The sequence below is a fragment of the Cimex lectularius genome, unplaced genomic scaffold, assembly GCF_000648675.2.
Source record: "Cimex lectularius strain Harlan isolate CLEC.00 unplaced genomic scaffold, Clec_2.1 scaffold216, whole genome shotgun sequence".
Classification (NCBI taxonomy): Eukaryota; Metazoa; Arthropoda; class Insecta; order Hemiptera; family Cimicidae; genus Cimex; species Cimex lectularius.
In genome coordinates, this window is record NW_019392801.1 from 600,104 (window position 1) to 618,319 (window position 18,216).

General features: G+C 29.7%; 1 protein-coding gene across 6 annotated transcripts in view; it reads left to right on the forward strand.

Moving 5' to 3' along the window:
• Nucleotides 1-17,804, forward strand: part of LOC106669223 (heterogeneous nuclear ribonucleoprotein 27C) — a 33,747-nt gene extending 15,943 nt beyond the window's left edge. For 2 of the 6 annotated variants that reach the window (XM_024228071.1, XM_024228072.1), the window contains 5 exons: nucleotides 7,612-7,746; nucleotides 7,811-7,891; nucleotides 7,953-8,071; nucleotides 14,142-14,205; nucleotides 16,762-17,804. In XM_024228071.1, coding sequence (XP_024083839.1) covers nucleotides 7,612-7,746; nucleotides 7,811-7,891; nucleotides 7,953-8,071; nucleotides 14,142-14,205; nucleotides 16,762-16,952 — 590 coding nt within the window. In that variant the 3' untranslated portion in view covers nucleotides 16,953-17,804. Of the gene's footprint in view, nucleotides 1-7,611; nucleotides 7,747-7,810; nucleotides 7,892-7,952; nucleotides 8,072-8,163; nucleotides 9,288-14,141; nucleotides 14,206-16,375; nucleotides 16,480-16,761 lie in introns of those variants that run through there. The other 4 variants (XM_024228074.1, XM_024228073.1, XM_024228075.1 and 1 more) reach the window with 4 other exon arrangements.
• Nucleotides 17,805-18,216: the final 412 nt, after the last annotated feature.

Sequence of the window (18,216 nt, forward strand, 5' to 3'; positions counted from 1 at the left end):
ACTCTTTGTTGTGCAATGTCAACGTTATTGGTGTTTTTTTGGCGAGTCTTTCTTCAGGCGGGATGGAATCCTTCACACACTGAGGTCTTGATGAAATATCGCCCTTAATGAAGTGCAAAAAATCATGAGTTAATTGAAATTCTAAAATAATTGAAAATTTTTGGTTCATTTTCATGTAATTTGATAGTGAATGAAGTAATTTGTGAATTTATCTCTTAAAATATGACCTAATATTTATTATGTCGTGGTCTTCTTAGTTTATAGCGACGATAGAGAAAATAATATCACAGACAATGGATTCTTAGACTTCCATCATAAAATTGCTCTTGTCCCTAAACGTTTATTATACCAAGCATCTTTAATTTTTTTAAAACCATTTAGATTAATTAAATGCATTTTTCCCTTTTCAAATTTAGTGAATTAACATCAGATTTATTTTGTAACATTTTTTAAAAATAATCTTCTGTCCAAGAGTTTCTCCCTGTCAACCACAACCACATCCTTGACAAATCTGTTCTTGGCCTATTGTTCTCAGATCAATCATATCTATGCTTTGGTCTGACCACCATAGTAAACTAAGGGGCAGTTTTTACCTGGGATAGAGTAAACCAACTTAGACAATCTGAAATGCACAACACACTTTATTTTTATGCAAATTTTCTATTGTTACATTCGAAAACAACTTTCAAATTATTTAGATGGCTCTCCAACAGAAGCTTAATATTTTTAGGAGCATCTACAATATAAAGGTGAAAATCTCTTCATCCGATCCCTGCTAATACTGTTGTCAGGATGCCTTTCTTTTTGAGATAAGATAAGCAGGGATGCTAGATAACCATTATTTTTCAACATGGATATGATTTTAAGCTCGTTATCTCCACGAAAATAATTATCACTCAATCTAAATGCCCTGTCAATGAGATTAAGACACATTTATTTTAATTTAGTCCTTTCTGTGTTGTGTCATTCTGTGTCTATAACCACAAATGGTTACCTCTCATTTGGTTACAAATATATGTATTGTTTTTTTACCGTTTTCATTATAATATTTTACTTTTAAAATTGTGACGAGTAAGTTATCCATCGTTTTCTCACATTATCGTGTTACTTATTATTAATTATAAATGTTGTTACTTGTAGAGCTCTGATGATGACCTAAATAAAGTTTGAAAGCTTGGCATAAGTTACAAAATTTGATGACCACATCCCTGATCTTTAACTTATTGATCCTGATGGTCGGTTCATCCTTACTTCGTAAATGGATTTTTATTTAGCCATTGTGGGTGAAAGCTCTCTATGTCCCACTTAATTAAAGGGCGCCAGCCCTTGGTTCTGTATAGAGAGCGTGTAGTAATGCCATCCGGTATTAGAATTGTGCTTGAGCTGGGTCTCGTTTTGTAATTTTTGGTGGAAACAGGGCTATTTTACTGTATATAATATTTTATAGGCGTCTTGTGTTACTTTGCATATTGAGAATGAATGTATTTATTAGTCACCCATCGACCCTTAATTATGTTAGTTGTATAATATGTGTGGAGGTTGATGGAGGAATATCAAGTACTCCAACGCTTTAACTAAGTGAATGGTATGTAAATAGAAAAGAATGCGAAGAGTGACAGTGTGAGTGAATTTAGCGATGTTTTTAGCTGAAAAGACCTAGCTTGATTAGCCCATGGATCCCGACTGATAGACAAGTTCTGACCCTGGATTCCCAAATATCAAGATTCTCAAAGCCTGTCTAATTTATAAAAATTAGTAAAGTAGTCGGTCTTATACAAATCAGTAATCAGTATTTAGCCTTGAGTAAGCAGCAACCTAGAAACTGGTTGTACAATTTGAAAAAGTAGTAAAACACCCTGTTTCATAATTAATTTATTATTATTTTGGCTTTTTTAATTGATAAATCACATGTTAACAATGCAATAACTTAATGTTAATTGAACGCAAGTAAAGAACAATGCACTAACACAAACATCAGAAAGGACATTTGTAATTAAATTTAAATTTTTTTAATGGATTTACAGAGATTTTTAGACTTTGTCATTTGACGCAAGTCCAAGGATGAGCTATCTTTTGGCAGTTGGGCCAAGAAGGTTTTGGCAACCGGCTTTCTTGCTTTGCCGTACTCTCCGCCATATCATTAGCCCCAAAACCATAATGGTCTTTTGTCTGTACAGTAGTGTTTATTCACCTTTAAATATGAGGAACAATTTCTTTAACCTTAAACTTAACAATTAATTAAGGTTTTTAGTTGAGATGAAAAACCTTAATTAATTGTCATGTATTAATCGGTCAAGCAGACCACGAAAGTAGTGAATTAATGACTTAAACTTAACCTTATTTTGATAACTTACCACTGCACGGGAACCCCATAGTAGTTGAGTGGTCAGCATGGGCCACACAGTCATGGGTTCGATGCCCACCGACGCCTCTGGCCTTTTTTCACACTACCCTTCCCCTCAACTACATATACAGTATGAAACAATCACTAGGGGGACCGCGGTAGCCGAGTGGTTAGCATGAGAGACTCACGCCGCGGTCGTGGGTTCGATTCCCACCGTTGCCTCTGGCCCTTTTTTCACAATAACCCCCCCAATTTGAACACACATAAGAATTGTCACATGGCTAATATGCATAGTTCATAACGAAAAAAAAAAAAAATCACATTAAAAAAAAGGGTGTAGACAGTCTTGGGTGGGTTCTGTACTTCTTTACTCAATGCCTCCAGTTCTCTGTATAAATTTTTTTTTTAAGTGCCTCTCTTGAATGAATCAATTTTAATTCCCCGTCTTCACATTAAAATCTATAAAATGGACAGTTCCCAATAGTGGATGTAGACAGTTTTTTATGGCTATATTCTGACTAAAACTCTCCCAAAACACCATTTCTTAAGTGTTTTGCTGGCCTTCCAATATCGTCTTTTGTCTTGAATATCTAGATTTTGATTGTACCAGTTTGCAAACATGTGTATGTACTAATTCAGTTTGACTCGGATTTCGATGCGAATATATAAAATGTCTTCCCACGTGTGTTTGACAATTTAAAAAAATAAAATAAAATAAAATAAATAAATAAAATAAAGTGAAAAATTACTTTTCGAGAGTAGGGTGCGAAGTTTTCCATTGGAAAGAAAAATACAATTCTAAAGAATAAAATAAAAAGAACTTTAAGATAAATTTTACAAACCCAGAAATGACCAATCCCTCAATTATATAAAGAAAAGCCTTAGAATTTGCCAAACTTTTCAGTCAAATGGATTTTAAAAAGCATCTACAAGTTGGCTTGACAAATTTACAGCACAGCATAAGATTTTTTTGTGGAAAAACTTTAACAATACTGGGCCAATTTTAAACCCCGTAATATTTTTAATTTAGATAAGACCGCCTTATTTTTTTTTTAACACTTCCAGATAAAACTATTTAGTTAAAAAATGACACATTATCAGGGTGGAAGTTTCAAAGGAGTGTCAGGAATGAGTTTCGTCATGTCTGATTTTCTGTCCTTGTAAATTGAATTATATTTTTTGTTCTATTTAAATTAATTGTACAATAGAAACTGTTTATAAAATACTGGTTATAAGGAACTACCGATTATAACATACAATCTCTGGCCCCGTGAAATGTCATAAGGAAAAAATAGGGATTTGTTCATAACAAACTATCAGTTATAACCAGTAACCCAAGGAAAAATAAATTAAAAAAAATAAAAAGCCACGACCTTAGACTCTTCTGTTGAGGAAAAATTAGCGATAATTTCTTGGATCAAATTGGAAGATTGTGCGAGCAGTCTCACAGTGGAACGGGGACGTCTCGTTCCCAAAATATCAGGAATGATGAAAAATAAAGAGAAAATAATCAAACAATTTAATAAATGTCATAAAGTTAAAAAAAATATGGGCAAAAAAGAAAAAAAAAAAGGTAACAGAATACATACTACAATGATACTGTAGTCAAATAAGTACATTTATATTTGTACATACATATGTACATATAAGCATAAATGTTTTAAAAACATTTATGAAATAAATTACGTCAGCAGGGTAAGAATGTATTTTGTACTTCCTCATAAACCCGGATGCATTATATAATTACTAATTATATAATTACTTACATAATGAAAACTGCTCTGCTATAAAGTACACGCCTGTCAATTGGGTGAAATGTTCAGATTTAACGAATTATTAATGAATACCGATTATAACATACAAAATTTTTTGGACCCTTGAAGTTCATTATAAATGAGTCACGAGGAGGCTCCTAATTTTTTAATCTCAACCAAGACCTTAGATAAAAAGTAAGGTTAGTTATGACTGCTAAACATATGTGGACTTTTTCTTTTATTTCTTGTTTAATAAATCGTTTGTAAGTAAATATGAACTAGATTGATTGATTATGGCCCATTTTGAAATATTAAACATTCTTGCCACTCATCTCCTAAATGTAAACACCTTGTGTAGGCGTCAATATTTCATTCCTAAAGAGTGTCCGTTATAGGAAAGTTTCACTGTATTCTACTTTTCTTTATTCTGAACATTCTACTTTTTTAAAATAGAGTTATGTGCTTATATATTAGCCAGAGTATGATTCCGTTGATTATTTCTTACATATAGTTTTACTATGTATACTCAAGAACATGTCAATTTTTTTTTTTTTAATAGTCTTATGGGCTTGCATATTAGCCAGAAAATGATTATGTTGATTATTTCTGATATATAGTTTTGGGGGGAGAGTTGTGTAAAAAAAAGGCCAGGGGCAACAGTGCAAATCGAACCCACGATCACCATGGGTCTATAAGCCGAGAGCGAAAAGCAAAATTTCATTACAATTTGTATATTTTAATTACACTTCACTACGGAAGGATTTAGTAGTATAAGCTGAAAAATTTTAATTTTCTATAATTTGACTAAAGTGTTCGTACATCTTGAGTTTTTGTCGAGGATTTTGCAAAACTCTCCACCATAAATTTTTGCTCACAATTAGTTGTTGTCGCTCAAGCTTAGGTTCTTAGACTCTTTCTCTGGTTGGATTTCCTTTATTAAATATTATTTATTAATAATATAATATTAATATATTTTGGTTGATTTTTATAAAAAAAACTTTTCATTTTTTTCTTCTTTTTTTAAATTTTCTGCTTTATTTTTACATTAAAATCTGAAATGTTAATGTAAAAATAAAACAGAATAATAAAAAATAAAGTTTTTTTTTTTATAAAAAAAACCCATAAAATAACACTTTTCATTATTTTATGATTTATAATAATTCGTTAAAAAACATCTATGCTACATAATACAACCAATAAATAATAGAGTAAATATGAATCGGGTGAGTTAAGAATTTAATGAAAAGTTATTAGGATTACTGACACACCATTTGCACGTATTAATTATTCACTAAAATAAAAAATAAAAAGCATTAGTAATAATTATTCTAGTCGTTAGAGTAATTGCAGCGTTAAAGTAGAAACATAGGCAGTAATATAATCCAAATTGCATGCATATTTTATACATTATACAAATGTATGTTGGTTTTCTAGTATTCATTTGAAATGTCACGTATAATTATTTAATTAGTTATCATTTATTATTATTATTTCCAATTTTTATGCAGACAGTTGAGAAGAAAAATTAGTGTAATGTCTCGCTCGTGACACTAATTTTTTTTTCTCAACTGTCTTTGCCTAAAACTAGGAAATTCGACTTGTTCTAAAACCATTGGACTGGAAAGTAATGTTTTTATTAAATTTTATCTTCGTTTTTACAACTGTGGTGAATATTCTTGCTGTAAACATAGTTTTTGTTAGTGCTGAAATTAAAAAAAAAAAAGTTTAAAATTAGCTTGTTTTTCTATGAAGCAGTTTATTATAAACAAATAAAAATAACCTTATATTCATTTTCAACTTAACGCAAATTCTTTACCCATCAAATATTATCATAACAAAGGAATTTCATCAGCCAAACCTAATATATTTTGTTGTTAGTTGGTGTACTGATACATTTTTTACTTCACCCTCATTAATTAATTTATTGTTGGTATGAGTGACAATATTAAAAATTAAAAGCCTAAGGTTTTTTTTTCATCAATTTTCCAAACCGTCAGCAATCTGGCAGGTGCATGCGCAGCTGAGTTTTGGCGTTCCGTGATGCTCCAACCCAAACTCAAACTGTCAGTTTTTCGTCACATTTTCAGACCAGGTTTGTGACTGGTTTCAGACCGTAGAAACACTCCGAGGATTTTACTAGGGACTGGTAGTCAGAGACATTCGTAGATGTTTCTCAGCGCTGTCGCTATTGTCAAATAGCCAAGTTCTTACACAACTTAGCATTGTATAAATTAATTTTTTTTTAAATTCACTATTTTTTGTGGTCCGCTTGACTAATTATTTTTTTTACCGTTTTTTTTAATCTAAAATTTTCTAGCTTTGTATAAATTTTTTTTCTCGCCTCCTACGTTTATTTGTAAAATTTAAACAAATTTTATAAATCCCTGGCCCTGAAGTTGATCTCAATAAAGGTTGAAATTGAAACGGCGCGATAAAGAAAACGATTTTCTAAAACTTTGTCACAACAGACCGCATCTCACGATCTCCAAATAATTCTTACACAATTAGAGACCAGATTTATTTGTGAAATAAAATCTAAATATGCACATATATATCTATTTAATTTTTGAATAAATATCAAAGGAGAAAAAAAATACTAAAAAGAAAGAAAGTAAAATAGAAACTATTATTTTGCATTTTATANAATGAAGAATATAACAAGTAAAAAAAAAATTAATTAAAAAAAAATAAGCCAATAATTTAGTTGAAATAACGAACATTTTTAAATGTTTATAAATAAAAATGTATCTTTCAAGTGAAAAATTCTATAAAATAAAAATGCATTAAAAAAATTAAAAAAAAAGAAAGAATTTTACAAGTTAAGTTGTTTAATGAAATCTTAAATTATGAGAAAAAATTTAGTTGAGGGAATTATTGGCTATGTTCATTATTCCATCTACAGTTCTCCATATGTAGTTGAACGACATGCAATAAAAAAGTTCTATGTAGTGTATTTATTAAATGAAGATCAAAAAATTCTAGAAGGGTTGAACAGTTGATATCATTTTTAATAATTTTCCTATTAAAAAAATTCTTCATTGGTTGATTCAGAAACATAAAAATAGCTCGGATCTTCTTTGAGAAGAAATAAGAATAATTTATTTACAAAAATGCAAATATGTTCAAAAGTGTGATGTAGATGTTTCAGGCTCCCTGCCTTTTTAAAGAGGCTTTTATTATTGTGACTGTTTTTTTTTTTGTCTAAGTGTTGATCAAATTAAGAGCATGTAGTAATATCTATTCAATTTCCACATATGGGATGGTTTCACTAGTTGGTCTATTATTTTGTTACTTTATCTAGGTTTTGATATCAAATATGAAATTAGTATAGTGCATTTATGAAATTTTTTTATATATAAATTAGCTAACCTGCATTTTTTAAAATTTTTTAATACCATTAGTTTATATGAAATTGTATGTTTTTAGAACTTGGTGAAATTATTATACATATCTGTAATGATCTATTAAATATAATTTTTGTTTTTCCTCTGTTGAGAATGTTTTTATTTTCAGGTTATGGTAACCCTTCAGCGCACGGTGGATATCAGAGTTGGGGAGCTCCTCCCGGACCACAAGCCCAGCAGATGCCACCTCAGTGGGGCTCTAATTACGCAGCCCCTCCCCAACAAACTGGTTACGGGTCATACGGTACGTATTTTCAACGTTACTTTATCTTCCACTTTGAAAAGACTTACAGACTTCTTTCCGTCAGGCTCCAATCAAGCAGGGTATAGCAGTAATTGGAATTGGAACATGCCTCAGAATGGGCCTGCGACCCAGGGCGGCCCTCAAGGTAAAAAAAGAAAAGAAAAATCATCAATAATGAGCTTCAACTTTGAATTTTCTTGTTTTAGGAGATATGTACTCAAGAGGGGCTGGTGCTGGAGGTGCTCCGTCGGGACCAACGCCTCCAGGAGCAACTGCTCCACCTAAATCCAGTGACTATAGTTTTGGCTACACTGGATACCAACAAGTAAGTTTTAGCCTTTAGTTTTCACCTTTTTGCAATTCATAATGAATAATATTCAACAATCATTGCTCCTCTAATTGTATGATATATTTTAGGTTGGGCCTTAATTAAAAAGTGATAAATTGTAAAAATTAGTTTAGTGTGATCTTTTTCTTACTATTTTGTGTTAAGCAATGGTAAAGTTATTGCTCAAATTAAAAATTGCTAGATGAATTTGTTTTTATAACTTATTAAAAATTGGATTTTAAATAAATGACCAGTTGGTTTTTACAAAATTATAAAATTTGTTAACATTGAAAAGAAAAAAAGCCTCGAATTTATAGTTTGGCGAATTCCAGCATCTTGGCTGCGCCAAATTCTCTTAATTTCATACAATAATTAACCAGGCCAAAAATCCTATTATCCGACTCCTGTTAAAAATCTTTTTCAGCTTTATTTCCCCTGATTTAAAACTTTAACAGACACAAACAATTTACAACAATTACGACAGACATCGGCAAACAAGAATAACAAAACATGGCATGGATCCTTGATTTTTTTTATTATTCAAGTTGCAGGTTATTATTTATTAGTTTTTTCTCCGGTATAGTGATTTATTAGTGAGCTATAAACAGTAAAGGAAAGTTTTTAAGAATTTGTAAAAAAATAATTATTAAATTTGATATTTTTTTTTATTACATCTTAAACTCAAAATTTTAGCAAGGGATCATCAAATTTAAACATTGTCTTATTATAATGTCCCCTTACGTCACAATTCGTACCCATTTTTCAAGAAAATACAACCAAAGAATCAATCAGACAATAAAACATTTGAATAACATAAATTATTGAACATACTTCTTTCTAAAAAAAAGAAAAAGTAAACTTTTTCAGTTTTTGCTCCATCAGCAGATTTGTTAATTAGAGAATTATTGCAAAAATTAAACTGAATTTTTTTAAAATATTTATACAATGGCTCGCTTTTTTCTCCACTGGTTTGGTCGTTTTCGTTGACCTGGGGTTGAAGAAAAGTTCAAATTTCAAATGTCAGTCGCTACAATTATTGTTTGTACTATGTGGGAAAGGTAGAACAAAACTCGCTTAAATTTTATTTTTACTTTAATAAAATATCAATAATGAATTATATAAACAAATATAAATAAAAGTTACTTGAAACATCTGTGATTATAATTCTCAGACCTCGTTCAATAGCAGTTTAGATTGAAAACAAAAAAGAAAATAATAAAATTTATACTTTCCATAAATCATTAAATTTCCAGAAATATTTAATGTGTCAATAACTTTAAACAATGGCTATTTGTACAATACAGGTCTAATATTAACATTGTAATGCATCTCATTAATGAGAGTCAGTACTTATGATAAAAACAAGAAGAAAAAATTAGCAATGTATGATTCATTGCTCATCCAATATCTGGGTTTTCAGTTGGCAATTAAAAAAATAATAATAATAAAATAAAGGTATAAAGGTCTATTTTTTATGCAATGCAAGACCTATTGTAAATTTTTTAAATTAAATATTGCAATGATTATTCTAATATTTAGAAAGAACCACTAGGTCATTAAGGTAAATTTAATTAATCAATCCTTTTTATGATTTAATTTTCCAGTTGAGAAAAATTTATAACGTGACACTAGCTTTTTCATTTCAACCAATACCTTACATAAAGATTAATTAATTGAAAGAAATTATTTGGTCAATCAGACCGTGACATCTAATGGATTTATAAATACAGTTGGACAATTTCCAATATATTTTAACCAATTTTTGGTGTGATGATGATTTCTGCTAGAGTTCTGAAACTTAATGTGATTATAATATCAGATCTCGTTCGTATTAAAATAACTACTGAGCACCAAAAGTAAACTTTAAATTGCTTTGTAAATTCCTGGAAATTGTTAAGCTGTTAAAACTAACATTGTTAAATTGGGTGATGTAATTATATAAACAAAAAACATTAAAATTACATAGTAAATTCGTGAACATTTTTAAGCTATAAAAATAGAATTATTCGATTGCGCACAACTCTATATATAAAATTGTCAAAAAGCCTCAGGGATGGGGGTGTCGGTGGCCACAACAGTTTAGGCGTTGACACAGTGCTCATCACTGTTAGGTAAAGGTCCTGGGTTTGAATCATGGCTAGTCTGAAAAAAATCGCCCTCCAAATTTTTAAATAGAAAGCGTTACTATTGAGTACTTAAAGTATTTAAACCTCCCCTGGGTGCATCGGTGACCTTAATGGTTTAGGCGTTGACAAGGCACTCATCACTGTAAGATGGAAGGTCCCAGGTTCGAATGCAGTGCTGGATTACGACGTTACAATTTTTTTTTCTCTAAAAACACCGGCACCCTGAGGAATCATGTAACCTCATAGCTGAAATACCCTCATTAAAAATAAGCCTTTTCTTCCCCAATACAAGTCCTAATATTATTTATGTTTTCTGAGCATTGAAATAATTGTTCATTTTACTTTAATTACTACATTGTTATGCTTAACCAATTTTTGGTGTGATGATGATTTCTGCTAGAGTTCTGAAATTTAATGTGATTACAATATCAGATCTCGTTCGTATTAAAATAAGTACTGAGCACCAAAACATTAAAATTACTTAGTAAATTCGTGAACATTTTTAAGTTATTAAAACTAGAATTATTAGATTGCGCGCAACCGTGTATATAAATTCACTATTTTTCGTGGTCCGCTTGAATTAATATCATTCAATTAATTAAGGTTTTAAGTTGAGATAAAAAAAGTCAGTGTCATCAACGGGATTCGAATTGAAAAATGGCAAAAAGGAGGGAAAATTCAAAAGGTCCTGTATATAAAGTTGTCAAAAAAGCCTCGGGGATGGGGGTGTCGGTGGCCGCAACAGTTTAGGTGTTGACACAGTGTTCATCACTGTTAGGTAAAGGTCCTGGGTTTGAATCATGGCTAGTCTAAAAAAAATCGCCCTCCAAACTTTTAAATAGAAAACGTTACTATTGAATACTTAAAGTATTTAAACCTCCCTGGGTGTATCGGTGACCCTAATGGTTTAGGCGTTGACACGGCACTTATCTCTGTAAGATGAAGGTACCAGGATGATGAATCCAGCGGCAATGCATTCGAACCCGACGTTACAATTTTTTTTTTCTCCAAAAACACTGGCACTCTGAGGAATCATGTAACCTCATAGTTGAAATACCCTCATTAAAAATAAGCCTCTTCTTCCCCCAATACAAGTCCTAATATTATTTATGTTTTCTGAGCATTGAAATGATTGTTCATTATATTTTAACTTACATTACTATATTGTTATACTTAACCAATTTTTGGTGTGATGATGATTTCTGCTAGAGTTCTGAAACTTTTACATGATTATAATATCAGATCTCGTTCGTATTAAAATAATTACTGAGCACCAAAAGGAAACTTTAAATTGCTTTGTAAATACCTGGAAATTGTTAAGGTTAACCTAACATTGTTAAATTGAGTGATAAAATTATATAAACAAAAAAGGCCTATTTTTAATTATTACACATAATTTTTATTGAACATTGATTATTCTAGTCTTGAGAATGAGCCAATAGGTGATTAATATATAATTAATTAAAAAACCCTTGCTATGATTTAATTTTTTCAGTTGACAAAATAATTATATAGTTGAATAGCTTTTAAATAAAAACATAATAAAATAAAATAAACTATAACTTTCTTATTAACTTTGTTTTTAATTGTTATTATTCCAAAGGTTGCTTCTTTTTAAAAATTTTGTCGGCAACTTTTTTTGTTAAGAACAGTTAGGAGGGGATCACATTGGCCAAGTAGTTAATGCGTGTGAACAAGTGGGTAACGACTAGTCTGGAAAAAAAATTCCCCCCAAATTTTTGAATAGAAAACTTCAAGTTACTAATGAGTACTTAGAGCAGTAAAACCTTCCTGGGTACGTTTGTGGCCGCAATGGCGTTCACACGACGCTCATCACTGTAAGATCAAGGTACCAGGTTCGAATCAAGCAGTCTTGAATTTTTTATTCCTCCCCCAAATTCAAAATTCAAAAGGTCCTGTATATAAAGTTGTCAAAAAAGCCTCGGGGATGGGGGTGTCGGTGGCCGCAACAGTTTAGGCGTTGACACAGCGTTCATCGCTGTTAGGTAGGTACCGGCACTTCGAGGGTTCATAAAAATCTCACAGGTGAAATAACCTCGAGATATAGAGGCTCCCCCCCTCTTTCCATTGAGTGATGTGGTGCAAACATTTGTTTGAGGGATCGAGAATGTGAAGACAAAGGTAGAAATTTACTAGGACTTTTTTTTAAAAGATTTTTTTAGTTGTTGAGACAATATGTCATGGTGTGTTAAAGATTTCTGATAGATTTCTTAAACTTTAAAGTGATTATATCAGATCTTGTTTGGATTAATTTAACAACTGAACTAAAAAATTTTTCATTTGTTATGTTGTAAAATGGACACCCTTTAAAAAAAAAGAAAAAAAAAAGGATTAAATAATAAAAATAATACTACTGTAATGATAATTAGCTAGGGTGGCAATAACAGTTTATGCATTGACATGGCACACATCACCTAAGGTAAAGGTCCCAGGTTCGATGCTTCGCATTTTTGAACCCAACGTACTTACAACTGGCTTTGCCTCAAAAACACCCCCGAGGTTTCATATAACCTCGTAGTTGAAATACTCTGGAAAAAAAAAAACAGCTCATAGTTAGCTGAGAATTAATTTTTAAAAAACATTAATTTTTGTTATTAAAATCTGGGATGAATCAACTTTTTTTTACTACTTGTCATTCACAAGTTTTTCCAATTAGAACAAGAGAAAAAAAATAGTACATAGGGAAATGAAAGGGGCTTTTATTAATTTTTTCCCTATAAAATATTCATATAAATAAAATAATTGTTAATCTATTAAAATAAATAAAACTACTAGAATTTTCTATTGCCTGGTTTTGAAAAATGTTATCTTTAACATTAAATATTGTACATAGAGAACATATGTACAGGATTTACTTTGAAAAGATTTTTCAAAAATTGTTGCCCACCTGCGGAAATAATAAAAAAGAAGATAAAAAGAAATAATAAATGGAATTTGTTTTAAAAAAATTGTTAAATGTTAAAAATTAATTTTTGGTGTAGTGATGATTTCTGCTAGAGTTCTGAAATTTATATGATTATATTGTCAGATCTCGTTCGTAACAAAAATACCTGAACACCAAAGGAAACAAGCTTTATCTTACGTTGACTAAAAATCTAAAATTATTTGGATCAGTTTGTATTTTAATACAGGGTAAATATATTTAAAAAAAGTTTTTAAATATTTATTAGATGTTTTTCATAAAGTGCCACTGACTTTTTATGTAGTCTTTTTTACTAACTCACTCTTTACACTAAATATTTTACCCGAACTCGTTAGGGGCAAAAGTTTTTGCAGCTTAAAGGGGGGAAGGTTGACTGTAGGAAAAATTCGCTTTTGTTGTAGCTTGGTTTCACGTTTTTAAATTCTTAGGATTTTTTTTCTGTTTGTTTCATTATTTTAACAGTTAACAGAAACAGTTCTATTTTAATGAAAAAAATATAAAGAATAAAAAGTTGTAAAAGTATGTTGATAGAAACATGTGAATATATATTTTTTTGAAAGAGTCTATAAAAGCAGATTGTTTAAATGTATTAAAATTCATAGGAATAACATTTGAGCTATTTTTTTTCTCTTTTTTTATTCTTTTTTTACATTTGTGCCATTAACATATTTTAGTGAAATTAGCACACTTATTGCAATTGTGCTATATTTTTATTTTATTTTTTCATTTATACAACTGAATAACAAACAAATCAATTATTGTATTGAATTTAATTTCCAAATGAAAGCTCAAAATTTCTACAATTAATTATTCACTAAATTAAACATAAAAGGAAAAAAATCTAATATATTTAATTACTCTATTATACTGCTGGTGGGAGGAGGGGATTTGATTTTTGTAAGAGATAACAGAGGAAATAAATGGTAATAGCCAAAATCAGACTTAATTGGTGTTTCTAAGACCGGGCGGCTCAACAGTTGTGTGTCCTCTGTTGTAGGAATCTACTAGCTACGGCGGCGGAAGAAATTACGGGCCGGAAAGTGGCGCTCAAGGTACAGGAGGTGGGTACAACAAGCCTTATGAGTTTAAGGAATGGCCCTCCTCATGATTGACACAGGCCTGCCATGTGTTATCTCCGACCTATTGGTCAAATATAAGTGAGATTAGGGCGTAATTATTGTCTAATTAAATTAACATAAATAGTGAAAAGTAAATGTCCTTATTATTATTATAAATGTACTAATATTACATATTTAAACAAAGGACAAGCAAAAGTGTCTTTTAAATCGCTTAGTTTTTAACGATCCATCGACTGATTGTACATACAGGTAATAGGAAATTTCTTAAGGTAAAACAAATCGTAATTAAGTATATTTAATGAAATTGTGGTTACTTTAACTTGTCCCTGAATGTTAAACCTGTTGTCCCACTTGCCCTGAGATATCCCTTCCTTCCTCTGTAATTTAATAATGATAATAAGTGAACAGTCATTAATTTTAAGAGGCCATTGTTTTTATATAAGGAGCAATAAGTAAAATAAAATTGAAAACATAGATTATTACTTAGTATGAACTTTGTTAAATACTATCAGAAAATTGTACAAATTTTATTTTTATCCTAGGATTACACATTTAAATTTTAAAGGTAAAATAAGTAATTTATACAATTAATCATAATTAAATTTAAATAGGTTTATTCAGGCTTAATATAAATATTTAGGTTTAGAAATATATCTAACTATATCTGACTGGAACAGAGTACAATTGTAAGATTCCACTTATTGGAGTTATGTAATTTTTAAACTGCTATTTTTATTATTGATTATGGTTATTTAAATGTTTGTTTTGCCTGTTTTTATTCTGAGAGTTTTATTTTGTATTTTTTCTATAAATACTTGACAAAAGTTCAAGTCCGTGATGCTATTAAAACGTAAGAAAATTCCTATTAGACGATGTATTATTGTGTTAATGATGCTGAACGCAATATAGCGATGAGAGATCACAAAAGTTGTCTTTGTTTTAAATATCCTGTTTTAACTCGGCAACATTGCGAGTACTCACCTTATTGTTTATCATTATTAATTATACTACTATTGTTCTATTCCTTGAGGGCAAGTTGAAGTAATCATGATTTATTATTCAGTTTGGTTTGCCTATAACATCAATCACATTAACTTTTTTTTTAGTGATTTACTATTCGTTTTTTTTAATATAAAAAAAAAACAAATGGCCGGTTTGTTGATATCAGCAGCAAGTACTTGCAGTGTTGCTAAATTATCTTCCCTTTCCTTTCCGACTTTACAGTATTTTTTTTCTACTTCTTTCTCTCCTGACCATTGGATGTTAATTAGCCCCAATCATTTTTTTTTGTTGTATATAATAATTCAACATTTATGAAACTGAATCATGAATCGATTTATGGATAAGAATTTTTCATTTTGGGTTTTTGCACTTGTCCACTTTTATATTATATACATATATATATTTAATTCAACCTAGATTTAGTAGTTTGCACTTTCTAGTATTTTTATTTTTATTTTATCAGCATGACGTCAAACAATAGTTTTATAATTTTTACTTTAAACATAAGTTTTTATTTATTTATTATATTCAGTAGAATATCTAAATTATAAAAGAACTCATTTTTTTTGTAGAATTTGTTAAAATTTGTTGCCAAATAGATGTGAAGGTATTTTATTTCGTATTTTTAAAAAAGTCTTCAATTGTTGCTATATTCTTAATTTTATGTTTTTTAAATCTTTTTCTCTTCAAATGAATTGTTATGTAATATCTTAAATTATTTCATCTTTCTTATCGTTGTTATTGTTGCCCCTTAAAAGAAAACTAATAAACAAAAATTTATGTAGATTTTGATGTAGGAATTTTAATTAATTAAAACCAAAAACATATTTCCTTTAACAGCACAAAAAAAAAATTTGAATAAAAACACTGCAGGTATGTACAGTATGCTTTATATAAATTACACTTTTTTGAAAAAAAATTCACTTTTAAACAGACAAAGGACAGAATTGGTTTTTCATAAAATAAAATACAACTGTTTTCTGTTGTACAATAATTATGTCCCAAAACCTTATTTATAGGCGTTTTCATTTTTTCTTTCTTTTCTAACCGCTTTCTTAATTTCACTTATATTCATTTAAATAACAACTTGCTGTTTTTTCCTCTTTCTCTATCTTCCTTTCCACGAAAAACAATTTTTTTTTTTGTGAAGGTAAACAATTTCGTATCATTCACAATATCCCTTACAAATTAAGCCTTATGTCTGCCCTAGCTGTATGTTTGTTGGAATGATGTATGAAAGTGAGTATATTTTGTGTTTTTCTCCTTCAGAACTTAATGTTGTTTCTTTTTTTATTACTGTTTTAAGCGTAAAAAAAATGTATCATTTCCATTTGATTCTCACGGTTTTTCTTTTCATTTTGTACATTATAATGTGTGAATGAATTTTTTTTATTATATAACATAAGACAGTAAGCGCTTTTATAAACAATCTGTCAAAACAAATATTCCAAAAAAAAAGAAAAAAAGATCAATATTATTCCTTTGAAATACATACCTTTCCTTATCCTAATTCCTTTTCCTTCCTTTTGTGAATAGATACGAAATTCGATGGCCGATTGAGCGAATATCCGCCATGCATGATCACTGGTGCTGTCCCATATCTGACTTTGTCTACTGCAAACGCAGGTGGAGATACACCCGGAAGTTACACAGCGGCCCCAGGACCCCAGAGGGGCAATTACTCAGCGGCTCCTGCACAGCAGTACCATCCGTACCGGCGCAACTGAGTGTGCGATTTCTGAGGTGGTGATTATTTAAACGATGTTTTCAATACTTGAGTTATGTTTTAATTTTAACTGAATGTCTCCGTTGGATCCGACTCGATTGAGGGAAATTTTTTTCAGTTACAGCAAGGAAACACTTATTTTGTATTTAATAATATTGTAAAAAGGAATGATAGTCCTATATTATATAAACAACTAAACTGAATCTGTCTTGAATGTTAGAATAATTACACCTTCATTCGCATTGAATATTTTTGTATATGTTATTCTATTGTTTTTGTACAAAATATGTGTACAAGTCATTGTTATATTGGTCTTAAATTTTTTTCTGCCGTTGGTGTTTTTTTAAACATTTTACATACTGTATGTATTGAACTAGTTATGAGAAAAAATGTGTTTATTTTTGTAACAAAAAAGAAAAAACAAATTAATATATATAATAAAAAATGAATTTGTATGATAAGGCCTGAAGACTTTTAAGTACCAGGTTACTCCAAATAAAAAGAGCTAACAAAAAAAAAAAAATATATATATATAATGTAAAAATCCTATACGGATAAGATAGAATTTGTGAAAGACTAAATTATATTGCATATTTTCGTACTGTTTTAAACTATGCAATTAATTGTTATTTTATACATGGAATATAATATACATATACAATATATATGTATATTATGAACAGACCAGAAAGAATCCTTTTAAAAAAAATTAAATTATTATGAGGATGAATTGCAAACCAAGTGAGCAGAAGACAGTGTATTTTAATTGGATTCTCCTTTTATTTTTAAAAATTTTATTCCAGATTTTTGTAATAAATGTAGCCCTTGATGTGTATTACATTTTTGAGATTTACCCTCTTTTTTTGTACGAATTTTTAGATTTTGCTCTCCTTGAAATAATGACCAATTTAATAAATAACGTTTTGAAAACGGTTGAGGTAAGTGAGAAAAAAACGTTTGCATGTATTTGTGCATGAATATTGGCTTATGCTACAACATGGAACTTGAAATGACACTTGTTAAAAAAAAAAAAAAAATTACAAAAGCGATAAAAATATTATTTTTGTAATCTTCTTTTCTCTATACAGCAGACAAGATGTATAAAATTATAATGAAAAATGATAATAAAAGTGACAGTTATATAATAACATTATTTTATTGTTAAGGATTTTTTAAAAATTACAAAAATGTCTTGAAGAAAGTATTTATTTTTTATATCTTTCAAACCATTCGGGTATACATTTACTAATTCATAGAAATTAAGT